Source organism: Rhinolophus sinicus, linkage group LG09, assembly GCF_036562045.2.
Source record: "Rhinolophus sinicus isolate RSC01 linkage group LG09, ASM3656204v1, whole genome shotgun sequence".
Taxonomy (NCBI): Eukaryota; Metazoa; Chordata; class Mammalia; order Chiroptera; family Rhinolophidae; genus Rhinolophus; species Rhinolophus sinicus.
This window is the reverse complement of record NC_133758.1, coordinates 33,061,684-33,083,002: the sequence shown is the minus strand read 5'-3', so window position 1 is coordinate 33,083,002 and position 21,319 is coordinate 33,061,684. Positions and strand designations below refer to the sequence as shown.

Sequence of the window (21,319 nt, the reverse complement as noted above, 5' to 3'; positions counted from 1 at the left end):
TCATCTATGTAAATAAACACTATTCTCAACAAAAACCAGGTGAGAACCGATGGCTTAAGACAAGGGTTAGCAACCTTTTTTCTGTGGAGTGCCAGAGTAAAAATTTTAAGCTTTGTGGGCTATACAATCTGTGTCCCAACAACTCAGCCCTGCTGTTGACGTGCCAAGCAGCCCTAGACAATATGTGACAACATGAGCATGACTGTCTTCTAATAAAACTTCATTTCCTTAAACAGGCAGCAGGCCTGATCTGGTCCACAGGCCAATCTGCCAATCCCTGGTTACATACTCTGGTTAGGCAAACTCATTGCTACTTGGTGGGGTAGACTGCAGGTGGGGGGAGGAGACTCAAGTAAAGGAAAACCAGACTTGTGTGAATAGCACATAGTTCCATCTCTGGGAAACCTTCTCTACTACTTCCCACCCCAGGGTACTCCCATACTGATGATAAAGTCCCAGCCTGATGAAACTCAAGGTTCAAGGTAAAATAATAAAATACCATGATGGGGAGTGCTTTCTATCCATAATGACATCAGTGATTGTACTCTGCTGCCTGGGCATTTGCCCCACAGTGAGGTAGTGTCCACATAATATGCAGTGACAGATAAACTCATTCAGGGCTCTGAGTCCTTGGCTTTAGGGTGAGAGGTGGGGTGGGCAATGAACACTTTGAAACCATGTGAAAAACTCTGTTTATGCACATGTCTATTCGCAGCTGTCATCAGATCTCCAAAAGGTGAAGCAGGAGTCACTGGTAAAGTCATTCTGATAAATGCACACTGTAAAACTATTGCCCAGTACAGATGTGTCTTGGGGAAGAGGGGGTTCATTTGTTGGTGTTGGAGCTTATATGTCCCGATCATGCCTCCGGTGGTACCATCCCATCTTGGCTTCCCCTGTGTTTGCTTAGATTCCGTAGCATTTGCTGAATCACTTGGAGATCGTAAAATACACGACTCCTCTGTTAAGAGAAAGGATCTGACTACACGTGTGGGCTTTGTGACGGATGCACATCAGAAGCAGAGCTTCTCTGGAAAGAAGGCTGGAGTTTCACCAAGCCTTACTCCCAGGTAAGAGAATATCACTAAATACATGGGTTTCTGTGCAGAAATATCATATATACGTATGCAAGTACCATTGAAAGCAATTAGAGCACAAGCATTTAAATGTCAAGAAGTGAAAACAAAGATGGCTTTTCTTTTGCCTTAATAAGTCATCTTCCACCCCGAGTCTTTCTTGTTGAGGAAGATAAACAATTGAAATAGAAAACCGGGTAGTTCGCATCCTCTACTAACAGGTCTGTGGGGCTCTTTCCTTCGGTTAGTGCCACCAGGTCTCTCCTTCGTACCCTGACAATTAGTGGTTCAATTTTTAATAAAGATGACGGACAAAAAGTCTCTCACTCTGTAATGTGCAACAGGAATGGGGGGGAGATGACTCCTTATGGGTGCAAGAATTGAGAGAGGCAGGCTCGGGGAGCAGTTAAAGGCAGAGCTCTAGACCTGGCTGGCTGCTGGCTACTTCCACTTCTCAGCTATGTGACCTTGAGCAAATTATTCCCTTTCTCTCAGCCTCTGTTCCTTGTAAGTAGCCTTAAGTCAAAGAGTTACTGTGAGAATTAAATGAAATAATGTATTTAAGTGTCCCACAGCCTGTACCATAACTAATTCTCAGTAAATGTTAATTATAATTACCATCCAGGAGGTAACACCAATAGCTTTGTTTGGGGAACACAGAGCAGTTACTTTTAATAGTTTCATGCGTCTGTGTCTAGAAGGTAAAAGCTGTAGTTTCCCTCTGTTTTAGTTTTTAATCATTCACAGTATAGCAATATCAAAAAGTAGTTCAATGAATACTTATTCACCTTGACTGTGAAAACCAAGATTGCCGTTTTTGCCATCACTACTATTGTGATTGGGCAAAACTTCCTTCCAAGAAACAAAGGCGATGTGTATTAAAGCAGGTTTGTTTTTGCATTTTCCTGATGAGTATATAATCTTAAACAGAAGAGAGTTTATTTGAGATACTCACGTACATCTACATGAAAAATTTAAAAAGTGAGACCCCTATGGAGCTATCAGGCAGGCAAAAGCACAAAAACCTTTTAAGAGAATAGAGAATAGAAAAAGCATGTCTCCTTATATATGTACACAGGCCAACAGGAGAAAGTGCTATTAACTACTTCCTTTTGCCAGTAATTGGAGCTATAAAAAGAGTATCATTATAGCAAGGTTAAGCCCACATATTTTTGTCTGAGGTACAAGCAGTCAGAAAATTTCATAAGATATTCTAGTAATTTTCTGAGGACTCAGCAATCTAAGTATCAATCAACTTATAACTTATCTTCAGTTGAAACTACAATGCTAGTCTTTGCAACATTTGCTCTTACCGGCTGGCTCAGAAAATTGGCTGAAATCCTACTGCAAAATCTAAAGGCACCTTTTCAATTACTGAATGCAAGTCAGCAATTTTGGAGTCTGAAAAAGCTAAATTCCGTTTAAGTGATTAATTCTACCCCTATGCCAACAGTTACTTAAAATTATTTAAAAGTTATAACAAGCTTAGGGGTTACAATATTTGTAACCACAAACTTATTAACCTTGATCTTCCATCATCATTAGAACTGGTTCTCTTCCCTCCTGATCAAAGTTATGCACTCCTGTGGCTCGTTCTATGACCATTACATTGAAATCTTCCAATACTATTTCTGTAGCCCTGAACGCTCTCAAGATGCAAGCCCAGATGTCCAATTCCTTCTGAACTGAATTTCCCTTAAATATTTCATGCTCAACCTATCCACAAAGTAACATGCTGCCTTCCCACACCTCTCACCACAATCATCACTGGAGTCATATACCCGGCAAACTGAAAGACTACACATCTCTCCCCTCTTCAAAATCAGGAGTGGCCATGGCAGTTGCCACTAACCATGAAATGTTAGAAGGACATGAGGTACATCACTTGTGGGCAGAAGCTTTAAGGGGCCATTGTGTGATCTGCCATATTCTCTCTCCTGCCTCCACAAATGTGAAAGCATAAACATGGGCCTGCAGGCCTGGGTCGTACAGTGAGGATGGTGATGGAGAGCAGAGCTCCAGGCAACTAGTAATTCACAGGTAGCACAAGGGAGAAATATACTTCTGCTGTTTTACAGTACTGACATTTTGCAATTGTTGTTATTGCAGCCTAACCTAGCGGACCCTGACTAATGCACCCACCTGCAATCTGCTACCCAACCTGTGTTCTTCTCTCTGATAAGGGCATTAGCACCCAAGCCAGTGACGTCAGGACTGCTGAATGCCTCCCTCTTTCTCATATGCCATATCCTGTCACGAGTCCTGGAAATCTCACCTTGAAGATATTTCCCCTCCGCCTCCTCCCCTACATTCCCACTTAATGAGTTTTGGCTAGAGGCCATCTTTCTCCTTGATTATGACTCTATAGCTTCCAAATATGTGTCCTTCTATAATTCCAAATTTTTGCTGCGGCAAATGATATTCCAAAATGACACCAGAAAGATCCTTCTAGAAATGAAATCTGATTGGGCCTTTCCCATATTTAAAGCCCTTCAATATTTTCCCATGGCGCATATTAATGAACATTTGAGAGTACTTTTGTAAACAGGCCCTGTGCCAGGCACTCCAGAAGCAAAGATGAGTCGTTTGTCCACACACTGATCTCCAAACTGTAATGTGGTGCTATAGCTTGTTGTAGAGTGTGTTGCTCAAACTAGGATTCGGTAAAATATTAAAGTTTGTGACATAATTAATTCTTAAAGAAAAACAAGAACTGGAGGGGACTCAAGTTTCTCTATGAAAAACGACTCACACTCAAATTCTAACAGGAGAGAAAGATGGGGTTTATCATTAGTGGGGCAAGGCACCGTATAGTCCCAAGAGTCTACATTGAGCCCCTCCGGAGGCTGCTACTAATACTAGTAGCTTACATGTTATTAGAACACATATCGTTGTAACTCACTATTTACTCATTTTTGTATAGGAGTTCATCAAAATTTGGGAACCAAGTGGATTCTATTGCAGTCTGTTCTGTTCTCACACCATCTGTTATTTGCGTCCTGCAAAGGCAGAAAAGGCTAGAGCCACCAGTTCAGCCACAGGATAAAAGTCAAAATTCAACATATTACAGCTCTTCAAAATCTGCTTCCAACTTGCCTTTGCGGCCTCATCTCCTATCACACTCCCCTCAGATGCCTCTGTTCAGTACATTCCTAACCTCTCCAGAATAGCATTCTCCCTCTTCAAAACCTACCAGAACTCCACGCACTCTTCAAGGACTAGCTCAGTAGTCAATTAATGTTTTCCGTGAAACCTGCCTCCAGAGCTCTTGGCAATATCAGACGACCTTTGGAATGAAGCATTTCCATGCTTATTACACAACAATAGTGTCTAAGAATCTACCTACCTGGCAGGCCTCTGGACTCCTCGAGAATCAGGACTACATGGATTCAGCTTTGTGTTCCCAGCACTCGTACTGTGCTTGTAAGACAGCAGGCATGGGACCCATAGCTGTTAAATGTGAAAACCACATTCCATAATCCCACTTATCCATCAGCCCATTGATGGATTCTAGTGTAAATTCTATTTTGAAAATCCAGAAGAGAAGGTTACGTTATTTATAACTTGTAATTTTAAAAAATTATCTAGCATTTTATTTAACTATAGGTTATCAAAACGTGTGTCTGTATACATATGTGTGCGCGTGTGCGTGTGTGTGTGTGTACAGTACTTTCCTATGGCTGCCATAATAAATTTCCACAAACTCAGTGGCTTAAAACAATAGAAATTTATTTTCTCCCAGTCCTGGAGGCCAAAAGCCCAAAATCAAAATTCAAGCTGTCAGCAGGGCCGCACTTCCTTGGAAGGCCCTAAAGGAGATTCTGATCCCTGCCTCCTCTTCCAGCTTCTAGTGGGTTCAGGTAAACCTTGGCTTGTGCTGTACCCCTCCAACTTCCTGCCTCTTCTTCTTCTGTATACCTCAAATCTCCCTTTGCCTTTCTCCTCTTGGAATGACACTTGTCATTGGATTTAGAGCCCACTCAGATAACCCAGAATGATCTCATTTAAGGACTGTTAACTTAATTATCTGTGCAAATACCTCTTTTCCAAATAAGGTAACAAGGTTCTAGCAATTTGGACATGGACATATCTTTTTGGGAGCCACCATTCAACCCATTACACTATGGATATATGGGTGTTTGTGTTTGCACGCGTGTGTGTCAGTGTGTATTATGCCAAAGAACCGTCCGTAAGCAAGGCTCTAGTGAACACTTGTTGCCAAGGTGACACAGTCTGAAAACATAATAATAAACGTGAAAGACATAGACCCTGCCCTCATGGAGATCAGAGTCTACTGAGGAACACAGAAATCAAATTATTCCTTAAAGTTGGAAAATGTAGGATGAGGGAAAATTATACCATGGTTGTATATAACAGGGAGTTTCACCTTATCTGTTATTGTTAAATGTTATACGTAACCCTGATATTTTCTCAATCAGAGATGAATAGTTCAGAGAGTATTTCTTGATTTTCAGTTTAGATTATCTCCCACCCTATGTTGGGACATCCATTAAAAGTCCTTGCTTCCCATGTGTGCTTTGTACTTTAAATGATCTGACTCAGATACTCCAAGGAAGCAGCACAGTTCATGTACTTCAGGATGCCATCACTTATAACGCAATCATTACTTTACAACTAAGAAAAAATAAACACAGCTGATTAAACTAGGACATGCCATTAATTATAAGATGCATCCCAATTTCAGAGATATAAAAATGCGTACCTTAGAACCAGTGAAATATTGTTCATTTCTATTTTGAATTATATTCTCACAACACATCAGGACAAATTAAATGGCTTGTGACTAAATAGTACAGCCAAATCTCATTGCTCTCCCAGCAAAATTTTAATGCTGAGTTGGCTTCATCCCACCTCAGAATATTTTTCACCTTCTTTCCATGTGGTTAATACATGTAAATATAATTCAGTCAGTCCTAAAATAAAACGGATACTCATATATTGGGTTTCTTCTAGGCTTGAGATAATCTGAGAAGAGAGATTGGGAAAGAACTCTGAAACTTTTGAGCTGAAGCAGGAAAAAGTGGCTGCTGGAATTATTACTTCTTTCCTTGTCCAGAACTTGGTAAAAGGTCAGAAGGTGAAGAACAGAGTATGTGCACCTGTTTGTCTACTGGGGCGGAGCTTACACATACTTTACAGATAAGCCGGAGTATCCTGAGAACTCTGCAGCGGAGTCATTCAGACAAGATTTCTGATACATCTGGTGGACATCTGGTGGTTCTGTGAAATGTACAATGGAAAGAGCAGACAGGATGCTGGCTCTCGAATGGCTTAGAAAGAAATATCCAAAAGAGAAGTGATAAAACTTTTTACACATACTCGACTCCAACCTCCTCAAGTTCCTCATAAAATGCAGGATTACGATTTTGTTGAAGTTTAACACAAAGGTCATGCAGTAGGAAAAGACGCAGAGAATAATCGATGTTATGAGTTCTCTTCTCACCCTTATTTCATCTCTATGCAGACAAGCCTGGGTTTTGACATTGAGATACAATGTTCACATTGACCTATGCTTTTTTCCTAAAAAGATTTAATTTTGATCCTTGCACGTGAAATTAAAAAGAATCAAGAAGACAATACCATCAAAGATTTCTGGGGTGGTAAGGAAAATGTAAGCGAAATTTAAGTCTTTAAAAAAATGAACAGATGTGGGTCATCAGGGGATTTTTAAGCAATAGACACACACATATATATTATGAAGAGTGTGTTAAAGTGTGCCCCTCATCCAAAAAATAATGGGGGAAATGCACTTTCAGTTAAAAGTAGTCTAAAATTGAATGCAACTTGCAAATGCTTCTTAAATTCTGAAAGGCTCTTACACTCTTACACACACTCTTACACACACACACACACACACACACACACACACACACAGCAGCTTAGTAAAGTATCATTTTAAAACAAATTCTTCCCTGGAGAAAACTTATTGCCAAAGCATCTGGACTATGCTTCTAGAAGGCATTTAACAACTTACTATCATTTCCCAGACTCAAAAGGATAGCACTGGCTTTAAAACGAATTAAAATTTTCTTTAGAAAGATAAGTCTCAGGCCTCCCACAGACATTGAGGGGGAAAAGCAAATCAAGGTTAGGGACTACTCTAGCCACAACTTTGGGGAATGAAGAATTGTTTTCAGATTTAATTAACCATATGTTTTCTTAGATCACAGCCCAAGGCACTCCCTGAAAGACAGGTGTGGCTGAAGTGTGTATTTTCTACTTCTAAAGAGCAAAACAAATTTGACAAAGACAGTTTAATTCAGTAGTTAAACATTCTTTTGACTAAATGGGCTGGCAGAATAGTCTGGAAGGAAATAAAATTTTTACATCACATGCAAAAATTAATTCCAGGTGGATTAAAGACTTAAATTTAAAAAAATTCTAAACCTTCCTAGAATATCTAAAAGACTACATGTACAATCTAGGGGTTAGGGAGATCTTTCTTAGCCAAGAGTGAAAACACATGAAAAAGAGAGTTGTCTATCCATGTAAAAATTAAGAATTCTGAAATGGATAAATATAATATAATCAAAGTCAACAGATAAGATAAATTATATATAAGGAAAAATATCACTGTAATATACAAATAGCATCTAGCAATTGGCAAGAACAAGCCAACAATAGGAAAACCAGAAAAAAGTATGGTTCCAATTTGGAGATGAGCCATCTAAGTGCACAAAATCACGAATAGTCAGGAAAACTTAAATTAATAGAGCAATGTTTTAAATAAAAACTTTCTACTACTTAATGGTGGTGACATGGATTTGGAGAAACAGTGTTCTCATATATCAATGATGGAAGCGAGAACTATTACAGACTTTTTGGATAGCATTTGGCAACATCTATTAAGTCAACTCTACTTTTGTGAATTGGGTTTTGATTCTGGGCTAGAAGACCCACTTTTCCCTATTTTTTCTAGAAATATTTAATTTTGGTCTCCGCAGGTGAGGTTAAGAGAAAAAGTAAGACAATGCTATTAAAGATGCTTTGCTGGAGAAGTGAAAGACATCAGAAAGAAACCACAGAATTCTTAGAAACAATGAACAAATTAATGATAGTATGTACTTGGAGGTTTAGTGAAGTGTAATTCACAGGGGCCAATAACTAGAAACAAATTGAGCACCAATCAACAGACGAATTAGTATTTCCACATCATGGAAAATTATGTAGCTGTTAAAACACAATGAATTTGTTTTATTCCAGATGATTCAGAAAGATTTCCCTAAGTGATATAAACAAGAGGCCAAACGTATGTATAATATAAAAGTATGCATAATACAATCCCATTTTCATAAAGCAATGACAGAATTATGTTTCAGTACATGTCTTCATATGTGTATCTAATGTCAATATAGACCTATGAATATGGAGAAAATATGAAGGATACATACTGGATTATTAAAGTGGATTGTGTGGGTAGGCAGGGTTGGGTTGGAGGAATGGGGGTTGAAGTGACGGGAGAAATTAAAATAAAATGAAGTAGCAAAAACGCCTCCTTTATACAAAATTCTGAGAGAGAAAGTGAATAATGGACACATGAGAGGACAGTCACCAAAATATTGATGGTGGTTATCTCAGAATGTTGGGACTTCAGATTATCTTTAGTTTTTAAATATTTTTATGTATTCAAATTCTTCATAATGAATTATTAACATAGTAATGTTAACCAGGGGAAAATAAAGTTTGTTTCATTGTAACAATTTAAAAAACTGGGTAGACTATAAATGGTATTTATACTTTAGTTCATCTATTTCCCTCCTCTCTAGTCTCCACTTATTAGATGAAACTCCTATGCTATCTATTGCACAGTGTTCAATTATACACAATCTACTCAGATTAATATGTTCCCAAGTGAGTCAAGAAAAAAAAAAGGGAAGGCTGGGGGTAAGGGCGACATTAATTCATAAACTACCTGATTTACTGTACAGTTAATTTAAGGCTTCTTCTTTGGCACTAAAAGATCATCTTAAAGCCATCTGGTACTTTCACTTTTAGGAACTGTCACCTCAACCCTCTGAGAAATACTATTTATTAGTCCTTGGGTGCCAAGTTGGCAAAGAAGTATATGTTTTATTTCCCATCAATCACAGTCTATACACAGAGAGAGAATTAAACTGAGCCTTTCTTCTCTTCTCTAAGCTGGTTCCCTTCTTCTTAGCCATTACATTGAAGTCAGCATTTATAGAGATATTCAACAGAAGAAATGAAATGACATTCAAACTATCACGTTTGCTTCTCTCCCTGTCTGAAAGTTACCTGTGAATCTCTATTGTTTATTCTCTCTCATTAGCACTCAGATTCTAAGTGTCAACAAGAACTCAAGTTTCTGTAGTTCATCTCATTCGAGAGAGATTAGGAACTTTGATGTAGGAAACTCTAATGGCCCAAAATGTAGCACTCAAGGGTTCGTTATGGATTACATGTAAAAAGAACAAAATATTTTTATAAACTCGTCAATTTATTCTTAGTCTTTAAATCCAAATAGTGATGAGCCTTGTTTGTCAGCTTAGTTTTGGGCAATGCACAGGAATTTATTAATAATAAATCTCTGGGGACCTTTCCAAGACTTATATTCACACTTATGGTTGTGAATACACAATATGGTTTTACCAAGACTTTCATGAAATTATTTTATTGTACAATGGAAGGGGATTCTTTCTTTCAGAGGAATGGCCACAATGCAACAGTGAACATAACACTTAAATCCTATATTCTGATTGATACAGAAAAGTAGTTTAATCACAATTATTCAATTTCAGAATCAGATGTAATACCTATTTATGAATATCAACTGAAGAAAAATAGGTTTCAAAAGTGATTAAACCCACATGAAATTTGGAGATTGTTTATAATTATCCTCATTAAACCAAAAAAAAAGGACCCTAGAATTTTATTTTTATTAGAGGAGTTTTGAAAAACTCTACCAAAAAATTGAACAAAGCGTTCAGAAAATTCACAAAAGAAATAAGTTAAAGTTATTGATGCTATTCTACTACTAATCCAAGAAATAAAAATTACAAAAGGTGCCAATTTTTAAACTGTCTAAATTAGCAAAGACTGAGAAACACCTATGATATTCAATGAAGGACAATGTGACGGGCTTACTCATTCACTGCTAATGGTACAAACTTTCCTGGATACAATTTAGCAATACATAGTAACAATCTAAAAATAATAAATTATGAACAATAACCCCATTTCCAGGAACCCAAAATAACGAAATGATGTAAAACTGACAAATTTAAGTACAAAGATAACCTCAAAATCATGACACTCAAAAAAAACCAAACGTCTGGAAACCAAACAACTGGAAAACAGTCAAGTAAACAATGTTTTATTGGTAATAATAGAATCCCATTCACTCATAGTTTCAAAGAATATTAATAATAAAGGAAAACGCTCATGATCTAATATAAAATTTACACAGCACTTTACATGCCTATCGTTTGGGATACAGTCTCTATTTACATGTTATGTATGTTACAGTGGTTATATAACAAGTTATATAAAAGCACGCAAGCCAAAAAAGAATGTGAAGGGTGCCTTGTCACAACGATTCCTACAATTACACAAGTTTTCATGGCTTACTTAGAAAGTACTTCCACCTCTAATAAAGGGCCTCTTAAATAGAACCACTTCAAGGTTTTACCTCATGCTCAAGGATGAAGAGAGCGAAGGAAGTCGGGGCAGAAGTTCATACTATCTTAGCTGGAGGAAGAACCCAAACAAAGAGATGTCAAGGAGTTAGGACCCCATATATGGCTATTGTAGTAGGTTTTGAGAAGGAAGAAAAAGGGAAGAAAAGGCATCAAAGCAAAATTCTGAGTGGCAGAGGCTGCCAGGTAGGTGGCCCTGAATATCCAATGCTCTCCTCTCCTGCAGCCAGAGCCCCGGGCACTGCACCCAATTCAAAGACTTCAGTTCCTTGCTTCTCTGTCCTATAGGAAGATGTAAGTCCTGACTTGTGAGATGTAAGTGAAGCGCAGTGCAGAACTGGTGGTAAGACCAATCCTTTTGCCGTTCCTGCTGCCTGGGACGCACACATGATAGCTAGAGCGCCAGCAGCCATTAAGGACCATAAGACGAACCAGGGTCCTTGATTCTGTGGATCTGCCATATCACTCTTGGCCTAGGCACTTCCAGATTTCTTCTATATGAAGAAGAAAAGAAATCTCATGTTGTATAAGCCACTACATTTTTTTTTTTTTGTCTTGTTATGCACCACTGAAATTAACCTTCACTGATGTACCTGGCCATGATGAGCTCGGGATTATTTCTTCTGGTCCTCTCGACTCAGTGGCTCCCTTCCTCTTAACTGACAAAAAAGATGGGACAAAAATAAACAGGAAAAAAATAACAGCAGAATATCTGCATAAAGCTTTATGTTACTTACTTATTTTTAAGTAGGTATTCTGAACCTTCTAGAGCTCTGTCTCTCTAGACATTTCTAATTAAGTTGTTTTTAACTTGGGTGTGGTGCTTGTTTGATTTTGTGGGTCAGTAGTCCAAGGTGAAAAAATGGATCTTGCATTATTTTAAATGTTAACCTGAAACAGACTAAAATGGAAGATCCTGGCACATAAGATATTGATGACCAGGAATGACAATGGAATTGATGTCAGTTCTTTGATTCCAACCATCCTTTCCTTTCCATTGCTGCTAAAGGAAGAGAGGCAATTCAAAGTGAGTATCCATCCCGGAATACAGCATCTGAACAGATGGATGCCCTGCAGTTATTCAAGTGGGCTTCCCCAGGCATTTCCGTAACCTTTTTCTGGACGGATGACAGAATCTGTTATAACCAGTGCTTCCCAATTACCTACAAGGTAACAGATATGTTTAAAAACAGAAAAGTAAACATTTACCCTTTTCTGGTTACTTTTGATATTCGAATCTAGATCCCTGCTCGAAGGAAAATACTGTCAGCGTGAACTAGTTATCAAGAGCAAATGGTCATTTCTAACATCTTAAAGTCTGAAATCGAGAAAACTGTCATCTTTAAAAAACAAAAAACATCTAACCAAGGAAAAGTTTCTCTAATGAGTACATCACTTATTTTAAATTTCCCCAGAGATAAATACATAAACACCGCTCACAATTACTCTGCCTTCCAAGCTATAACCAGGCCTCATCATAACTTACTGTAGATGTTAAATATTAACCTGAATAACAAATATTTTCATAATTGTAAGATTTCATATTGCATTTTAAATTCAGTAATTAGGTATTTATTAAGCCATCAAAGCCCAAGAGGTATTTAAACACTTTAAACTAAGTTTATGAATTTGCAGAATTAATTAGTGACTTGCCTTATAATTATAAAGTAATTCATCCACAAAACTGAAAAAGGGCTCGGGAATATTGTTCCATCCTTCTTTTACCACTATGTAATACTCCTGCAGTGGCATAAAAGGAAACTCATTGTCTGGGATTAAGACACTATGGTTTCAAGTCAATCTTGGGGCTATTCTAGGAAGATGACAACTGTACCAAATTAGCAGTTGTAGTTTTGTGACACTATTTAAACCAAGTGGCTTGCTTTGCTTAGAAGTAAAATCCCTGGTACCCTGAGAAGATGAGGACAATGGATAAATGGTTAGCTGACTATCCAATCAGGCCTTTTCTTTATTGTGGTAAGAGTTGACTAGTTCCAAAGACTTACAGCATTCTAGTCCATATAAGATTAAAAATTCAATGACATAGTTACATGTCATACATAAAGGAGGCATCTTAATTTCCGAATGAAAAAAAACTAGCAAGAAGAAAAAAAATCCAAAACTGAGTTGTAATTTATAGAAAAAAATTTAAACTTGGTAACTAATGACCCTAAGAATCATTATTTCATCATGATGGTCCACTGCGTAGTCTCTATTTTTCCTATTGCTAATTTTAGGATCTACCATCTCAGTTCCAATTTACATATTTAAGAATATAATGACTATCTCAACTGAAACAAAGGTGAAATTCTATTTCAGACTTGCAGAGGTCATAGATAGCTTTAGTAATATAGAGATTTTGGACCTTAAAATTTTTAATACTGAGATTAGCTCATTCATTTATTAAATCAAGTGCATCCTACATAATAAAATATCTTAGCAGTTATTGTATACTTTGTCAAATATGACAAAATAGTACATAAACCAGGAATAAAAGTTGTTTTTCAAGTTGAATATAATAGCTGGTGTTCTTAAGATTAATAGTCCTGCTGAAGATGAGAAAGCAGTTTATGAGTTTTCCTAGAACTGTAGCTCAGTAAGTGAAAAGACAGATACCTCAGGAATCTCAAACCAAAATAAACGACTTTATAAGCTGGTCTACTAAAACTTGCTATTTCAATAAGGTGGTCCAATGAGCAAAAGAGATCAAAATACTCTCCCTTTAAACTGTGACGCAGTCCATCACAATGGTCAAACCAGTTTTCCTTTTACAGATGAACCAAGCGTCTTAAAATTTTTACTGGCCATGTGGATACTCATTTAAGACTTTCGAAACAGTCATCTTACTTGAAAAGCAAAAGCATTGAAGGAGCTAAGTCCAAATTTTGTCTTGTGGGTCTAAATGTTTATCAGTGTCCTCTCTCCTCTGCAAGGTCCTCTCCTATTATTATTTTGTTGTTGTTGGAATTTTTAGGCATGGCCAATTAGAATATGTGATAACTAGAGGAAAGTAAAAGTATATGGGATCTAAAAGAATATTCAAGAGACTTTCTTCATCACCCAGTACAATGTGTTAAACGTTGTACTAAGTACTTCCTTTCTGCTAACAGTTATGTAAGTATAGGTGCTCACAAAATCACCATAGACTGAGTAAACGTAGCAATGAGTACAGGCTAAAAATAGATTCAAGTGTCTTGCTAGCATTTAGTCAGACTCACACGAGATTCAGGATTAAGTTAAAAGTTCCTTTCAACTTCTTCCTTAATCTTGGGTGAGTTAATTCCTAACAATTTCTCCCTGATAAAGACCTTACACCACCTTTTTATAACCTGTGGATTACTAGATCAGTAACAAAGAAATAGGTTAGAGTCACCTACAGCATTTCCCTCAGTTTCTTTATCTATAGGATAGTAATAAAATCTATTATCAGTTGACTTTTGTTCCCTAAATGATATACTGTGAAGCCCACTCCACCCCTGGCAGTGGGTCTGCACCTTCACTATTCCAGTCTTGTATGTGTATATTGTTTTGCAATGCACATGTATTTCACACATATTATTGCATTTAATATTCATAATAGGTAGATACACAAGAATGTAAGCTCCATGAGGACAGAGGTTTTGTCTTATTTGTTCAGTGCTGCAGTCCCAATACCTATAACAGGGTTTGACACATAGTAGGGGCTGAAATATCAGCCGCCTGAGATACATGGGCAAGTATAATATTTGTCCGTTTCTTCTGCAAGAGAAAACCACAAATCAAAGGGAGTAAGAGAACTGACGAAGATGACCTGCTATGAAATGGCAATAGTGGTAACAGAACAGAGGTCTCTAGGCTCCAAATCCAGGATCCTTTAAACTACTGTCTCTCACACCTGGGGCTTATGTACCCTCACAGTACAGACTGTCAGGGGAAATGAAGACACACACAAGCATAGCACATCTTCCTGGAGCAAGATTTACACTGTGTTACTTTAGAAAAAAACATATATATATAAAATAACATCAATCATGGAGTAGATTTTAAGAACTTACATTAATTTCAAAGATAAAACATGGATCTAGAAACACCTTTGACATTTGCAGCCACTCGGAGCCTCTCTTTGATCTGAGTATCCATGCTTCCGGCTCCTTCAGACCTCCAGGCACTTAAATGGTAAAGTTAAAGGACCACAGCACAAAACACAAGGACCAAAGATCCCCCAGTCCTAACACAGCTGGGGCTTAGAATCAGCTCTGACTCCTCCACGCAGCTAGAAAGAAGAGATCGTTGCTGATCTATCTAAACAGCTGCCTCCAACTCCTACCATCTTTTTTCTCTCTCCCTGTGAGTCCACACAGCCTTGGTCTTCTTTTCCTTTCAGCAAACAGGACCAAAAACTCATCTTTCACTGCTCCAGACTAGCATTCTTGGAAGTGGGGTACACGTCTGGAGTAAAGCCAACATGTCTCAAGGGGTTCACCATCACACCTGTAAGGGAAGCAATTTCCAGATCCCTAACTTCCAAGTGTTGTCTTGTCTACAAATCGATCTGTCTGGAGCAGGACTGTGAAGGAGGGACTCCATCCCACCGTGAATGGAAGCTGGCCTTCCACATCTCCGGTTCACAACAACCCTTCACACACCTAACAAAAGTCAGGCATTTGCATAACCTTCCCCAGATCTTCCTAAACTGCCAGGGGGTAAAGAGCTCAGGGTGACAAACAAAGGAACAAATACAAGTGCTAATGTGGAACAGGAAAGTCTTCCGGATTTGGGTAACAACTCCTCTTGTAAATCAGGTAATTTCCAGTTCTTTGTTTTAAAACAAACTGAAATATTTAAATACCAGAGACTTTTGGTCAAAAGAAATCCAAACTACTGGGTTTCAATTTATATACATTTTTTGTTGTTACAGAAAGTATATCAGAGTGATAGATTAGACACTTTTAAACATAAAAATACATTGCATTGGGATAGAATTCTGTAGGGGGAAGGAAAATGGAAATATAAATTTAAGGAGACAAAGGAAAGGTGTAAAATTTTTAACTGCTGAAGGACTTATTCATGTATTTTTAAAAATGAATTGTACTGAGAATCAAATGTAGATATTAGAGCTTTTTATAGATGTAACAATTTCACTTACAAGGTCAATATGTATAATATGCTGAAAAGTTACATCCTTGCAATTATTTTAATTTAGGATGAAAACTTTTAGGAATTAGCTGACCGTACAGAGTTTTACAGAATCCTTTAGGAGCAACAGGAACAAAAGAGCTGGAAGAACACTCACTGCTCCAGATGAAACCTTCAGACTTTCCAAGACGAAACGCTGAAGAGACATAGAATGAACAACTTCCCACCTACCCCGTTTTGAGTGACAATGGGTTGGAGACGGGGTGGGGATCAGCGTTCTCACCAACCTCTCTTTGGTCAGAAAGACATTTGTTGAACGTGGTTCTAAAGCAAACATTTTCTAAGATTGGAGATCAGTTTAAATATCTGATCGTAATTGCATTGCTGACTGGGGTTCGATTTTGGCTGAGGAGATATATCTCACTCCTAAAAATTGCTAGAGTACTTTTCCTTGAGTTCTCCAGAAAGATTCGTGAGGCAATACCCATAAAAGCTCACTAATTTTGTATTTATCTTACCATAAGATGACAAATTTCACCAATGGGGATGTAATGTTGAATGCATCTATCTAACTGGCATTTCACCAGTGACAGGAACAATGCAACGAATTGGAGAGTTGTTAACTTACTGTGTAGTTAGTATTCTGAGTATGGCGAATGCACTGAGGCATCATCCTGCTGCCCCTTACCTCTTTTCAGCCACTCCTTTGGGAAGCAGAAAGTTGTCTACATATGATGGATGAGGCCAGCACTTAATTCGGTGTCTCCACTCTTTTAAAAATATTGACTTTCCGGTCCTCGGGCTCTCAGAGAGACAGTGGGGCTATTTAGAGCAGATGTTAGACCTACTCTAAACCTACTCCCATTTAGTTTGAGGAGGTAGTACACTTTGCGATAAAAGGTTTGTCTTTAGAGTCGGAAAGCCAGCTGGAAATCCCACGCCACCATTTACTAAGGATGCCATTCAATTTCTCTGAATCTCAGTTCTCAAAGTTCTTAGAGCGGGGTTGCTGAGGATTTGAGGCAATATACCCCAAGCATGTAGAAATGTGCCCACACACAGTAGACATTCAATAACCAACAGTTCTGAAATTAGATGTTTACTGTTCTTTAATGATTTCTTAAAATTAGCCTATAGTTTTCTCTTGGCAAAATGTCAACTAGTGGCATGTTTTTCAATTTCTTTCTAGTCTCTTTTAAAACAAGTGATTTGGAAAATGACTACCTTTCATGTCTAAGTATAGGGTGTGTGTGTGTAAAATGTACCTGCAGTACTAAAACTGGCAAAAGGACCAACACAGGATGAGGGCTGCATGAAACCTGAGGTTTCACATACAGTGTATATATATATATATATATATATATATATATATATATATATATATATGGTGGCATGTCCTTAACAGGTTATAAGCATTGCTGTGAAACACGTTTAAAAATAAGTGTGACATCTATGATCGACTCTTTTAACATCTATCCAAATTTAACTGGTAATCTAATACTTCCCTCCATCAAACTAGCCAAGTTTTTTGTTTGTGTTTGTTTTTAAGATATTTAATGCTGTAAGGCTGTGGGAGAATGGTACTCCCACAATTCTCATATTAGTATAAATGAGTACCACCTTTAGTCTCCAAACAAATCAATTTGACAATGTGTATGTATCAAGGACTTACAAAGAATACACATGCTTATTCAGCAAGGCAGGAATATATTCAAACTAACCAATTTATGTACAAGAGTGTTAATCATATCACAACTTATAATAGTAAAAAATAAAGCAGCTTGATGATCTCCATAGAGGACTATAATACATGGTATAGCCATGCCATTGGATATTATGCAGCTTAAAAAAAAAGGTATTTAAATACGATGGGATTGTTAAGTGACAGAAGCAAGGTTTAAAGCAGTCTTTGGCTTTGATTCCAAATCTGTGTGTGCCACTGTGATTTTCAAGTGGTAATAAGAGAAAATCTACAATAAAGAATTGGAATTACACATAGTGATCAAAATCCATTCCACAGCTTGAAAGGACACAGTGTTAAGACTTGCTACCCACGTCCTAATTTTAAAAAGAAGTGTGGGATGCGCACACTGCTGATTCAGACCCTTTTTATGAATGGCAGGGATAGGAAAGTGGGTAACAAAGCTGAAAGTTATGTCTGCAACTGATATTCAGCCTCTTTAAACTTTCAGTTTAATGAAGCTTTTTAGTGACTTTTATGCCACCCATGCTCTGCCTAGCTAAGAAGTTTTGGTGGAGGGTGCAGAGATGAGAGGTCGGCAAAGGTGAACACAATTTTGCACAGTGAAAAAGGAAATGAAACACTCTGAATACACACAAATACATACACACAGATTCAGATCTGCAGACGCATATTTAAAGCACAAAACATTTTCCCACCCTCTAAGCAGAAATGCCTCAAAACATCACCTATCTTTTCCTGGATTCATCTGCACTTCATTACTAGTTTTAAAACTCCTAGTTTATTCCCAATACCCACCACTACCACCACCACCCAAACAAGACTAACAAGCATACCAAGATTGTTTTCTAGCTTTCATGAACATTCCTGCATTTACTTTTCACATCAGTATTTTGAAGGGCTAATCTAACCTCACAGATAAGAAACAGAATAAAAATGCCTTTGGACATTTATTCATCTCACGTTACACACTCTTGTACTCTAGAAAAGAAGTAACCCAAGTAAGTCCTTGTGACTTGAAATGACATCTTTCTGCTCAGTGCTCTTCTGACTTGGCCTGCCTGACCAATAGCTCTATCTGCCTGTCTGCCTGCCAGCCTGGGCCCAGGTGTTTCCAGAAGCCCTAAAAGCAAGCTTCTTTCTGCAAACAGTCGGAAATCATGAAGCCAAAATCAACTGAAGTTATTGTGAAAACACAGAGAAGACAAAACACACCTAAAGTACCACCTTACATGTCACAACTCTCAAACTGAAAGGTGTCTGCTTGCTTGATAGTACGGTACGCACATCTATCTACTTGTTTGCAGATGTCACACTGCAGAACAAACAGCTGGGGGACGTTTGGTTAGTTTCTGGTGGTCAGTTTCAGGAAGTACCTACAAGTATTAGTTCTGAGCTCAGGTTCTAAGTCAATATAGGTTTTGGTGACTTAAATTTTTTCCAGGCTGGAAACGCGCTAAGCTAATAATTAACCTGAAGCATACCATCACTTCTGCTAAAAACATTTTCTACACACAGCCCTAAATTACTTTCAGTTCGGGTAAACAAAACAGACAAGCTGTAATAAAAAGTCTTTGAGAAATGTGATCCCTTTCATCAGTCACCAGGAGCTTTTCCTCTTAAATTTGCTGCTTCTTGAGGGGGCGGGGGTGGTGGTGGTAGATGCCACCCAAAGCACAATTATTTTGTAAGAATGTTGCCTAAGATAACTCTTCAGGGTTTCCCAGGTTGAGTAATTCCTGCAGGCGGGTGGGAGGGACAGCTCGCCTCCAAGATTAGGATCTGCAGAGGTTTCCCCTATGTTGGTTTTTTTTTAAGACGTCTTTTTTAATTATACGGCAAGGGCTCCGATTTCCACATCTCTAGCTGCTGCTGGGGGGAGTTGAGAGCGCCGCGCCAGGGCTGCGGCAGCCGCTCCGGCCAACTCCAGTGCTGGGGGGCGGGCAGCCCACTCCCCACCCGGTCCCACCCTCCCGGGCACCCACACTGCGGTCCGCGCCCGTCTGCCCTGCGCCGGCGGTCGGGCCGGGACTCACCGCTGTCCAGCCGCGCGATCTGGGGCAGCCGGTAAGTGCTGACCAGCAGGTCAAGCGGAACGGCCACCGAGCTCCACTTCACATCCTTGAGGCTGCAGCCCAGCGAGGGCGCCGGGTCCATCTTCCCCGCCTCCTCCTGCCCCGCGCTCCCGCCGGCACCACCCGCGCTTCGGCGGCCGCCGCTGCTCGCGCTGGAGGTCTGGGACGCGCGGGAGGCGCCGGGCACTTTGGCCGCGGGCAGCCGGGGGGCGCGGCGGCTGAGGCTGCACAGAGGGAGGGGGCCCGCGCCGGGCTCAGCTGCCGCTGCGGGGCATGGCTGCGGCGCCCCGCGTGCCCTCAAGCCCCGAGAGGACTCGCAGCAGCCCCGCGGCGGCGGGCGGCGGCGGCCGGGGTGGCTGCGGCGACTCCCGCTCCGCCTCCTCCTCTGGCCCCGGGTCTGCAGCTGCGGCGGCCGCCGGCTCGCCTCCTCCTCCTCTTACCCCTCCTTCCCTCCGCCTCGAGCGTGTGAGGAGGAGCCGCGGGTCTGAGAAACGCCATAGCAGCGCTCCCAGCACTGACTAATCAACAAGGTGCGAGCAACGCCTGCGCGGCTCCGGGAGGCAACGCCTCCGCCCCCGCCTCCCCGGCGCCGCCCGCTCCGCCTCCTGCTCCGCCTCCGCCTCCCGCGGCCGGGCGGGCTCGGCTCGGCGTCGGCTTCCCGGCCTCGGCCGCGGGCGCCTCGGCCCGGCGCGCTCCGTAAGCTTTAGCTCTCGCTCCCCCGTCCGACCGCTCGGGCGCCCTGCAGCCTCGCCGGGTCCACTGCGCGCCCAGACTCCTTCCTGCCTTGCCCAGGGCCCTTCCCCGAGCCCAGGAGCAGCGGGGCCCCCGAGCTTTGGAATCTTTCTTAATCTTGGTGTCAGGCATCCTCCTCTCCTCCTGCCCATCCTGGCCCTGGTGCTTGGTAATACCAGGCACCAAAGACACCATTGGGTGTTCACCTCTTGAGAGGTTGGAAAGGCAGGCGTGGAACACTCCTTGGCGTTTCTCCCCAACCCTACGACTCAACAAACGGAGCTGGAAGTGAACCCTACCAGTCTAGACTTGGGCTGCTAGGCCGAATGAAAAAGGTCGAAGTTCCTACAAGAAGGATGATGAATGATGGTGATTGTCCTGTTTCGTACCTACCGTATGAACAAGCTGCTGGAGACCGCGGGGATGAGCCCACCAACTGCCATAGACATGCCAAGGAAAAGGGCAAATTAGGTTACCGGAAGCCAGCGGAGGCCAGCTTTTTTCACATGCTTCTTTCACTCAGTTCTCTTCCAATCTTAAAGGTTGGGATAATTCTCGTTTTCTACATACGCGTACCAAGCCATTAGGTAGTTTGGTAAGATTACACAATTTGTAGATGGCCGTACTGGGATTCAAATCCACGGCTTGATTTCCAGGATAAATCATTCTCTTTCCCTCAATATTGAACGTGGCCTGCTGACTGCCGGCAGAGCTCAGAATGTAAAGGTGGCTGTGCGATTTCCGTTTCCTTAGGCACAGCCTTACTTTTGTGTGCTAACTTTTTTTTATCATTATTTTATACTGGCAGAGGTGAGTGTTTGCCAGGTGAAATTGTTGCGTATCACATCTTCCTGTTTTTCAACATGTATTCAGTGTTCAGTGCTTGATAAGGCAGAAAAAACACCTGCTTCCCCCACCCCCACCCAGGGGATTTGAAAGCAC

General features: G+C 40.3%; 1 protein-coding gene across 2 annotated transcripts in view; it reads right to left on the bottom strand.

Annotated features, from left to right (window-relative positions):
* GAREM1 (GRB2 associated regulator of MAPK1 subtype 1) overlaps positions 1-20,184 on the bottom strand; it is a 189,896-nt gene extending 169,712 nt beyond the window's left edge. The window contains exon 1 of one of the 2 annotated variants that reach the window (XM_019714080.2): positions 19,607-20,184. In XM_019714080.2, coding sequence (XP_019569639.2) covers positions 19,607-19,727 — 121 coding nt within the window. In that variant the 5' untranslated portion in view covers positions 19,728-20,184. The remainder of the gene's footprint in view (positions 1-19,606) is intronic. The other variant, XM_019714081.2, reaches the window with a different exon arrangement.
* Between the last annotated feature and the right edge of the window lie 1,135 nt (positions 20,185-21,319).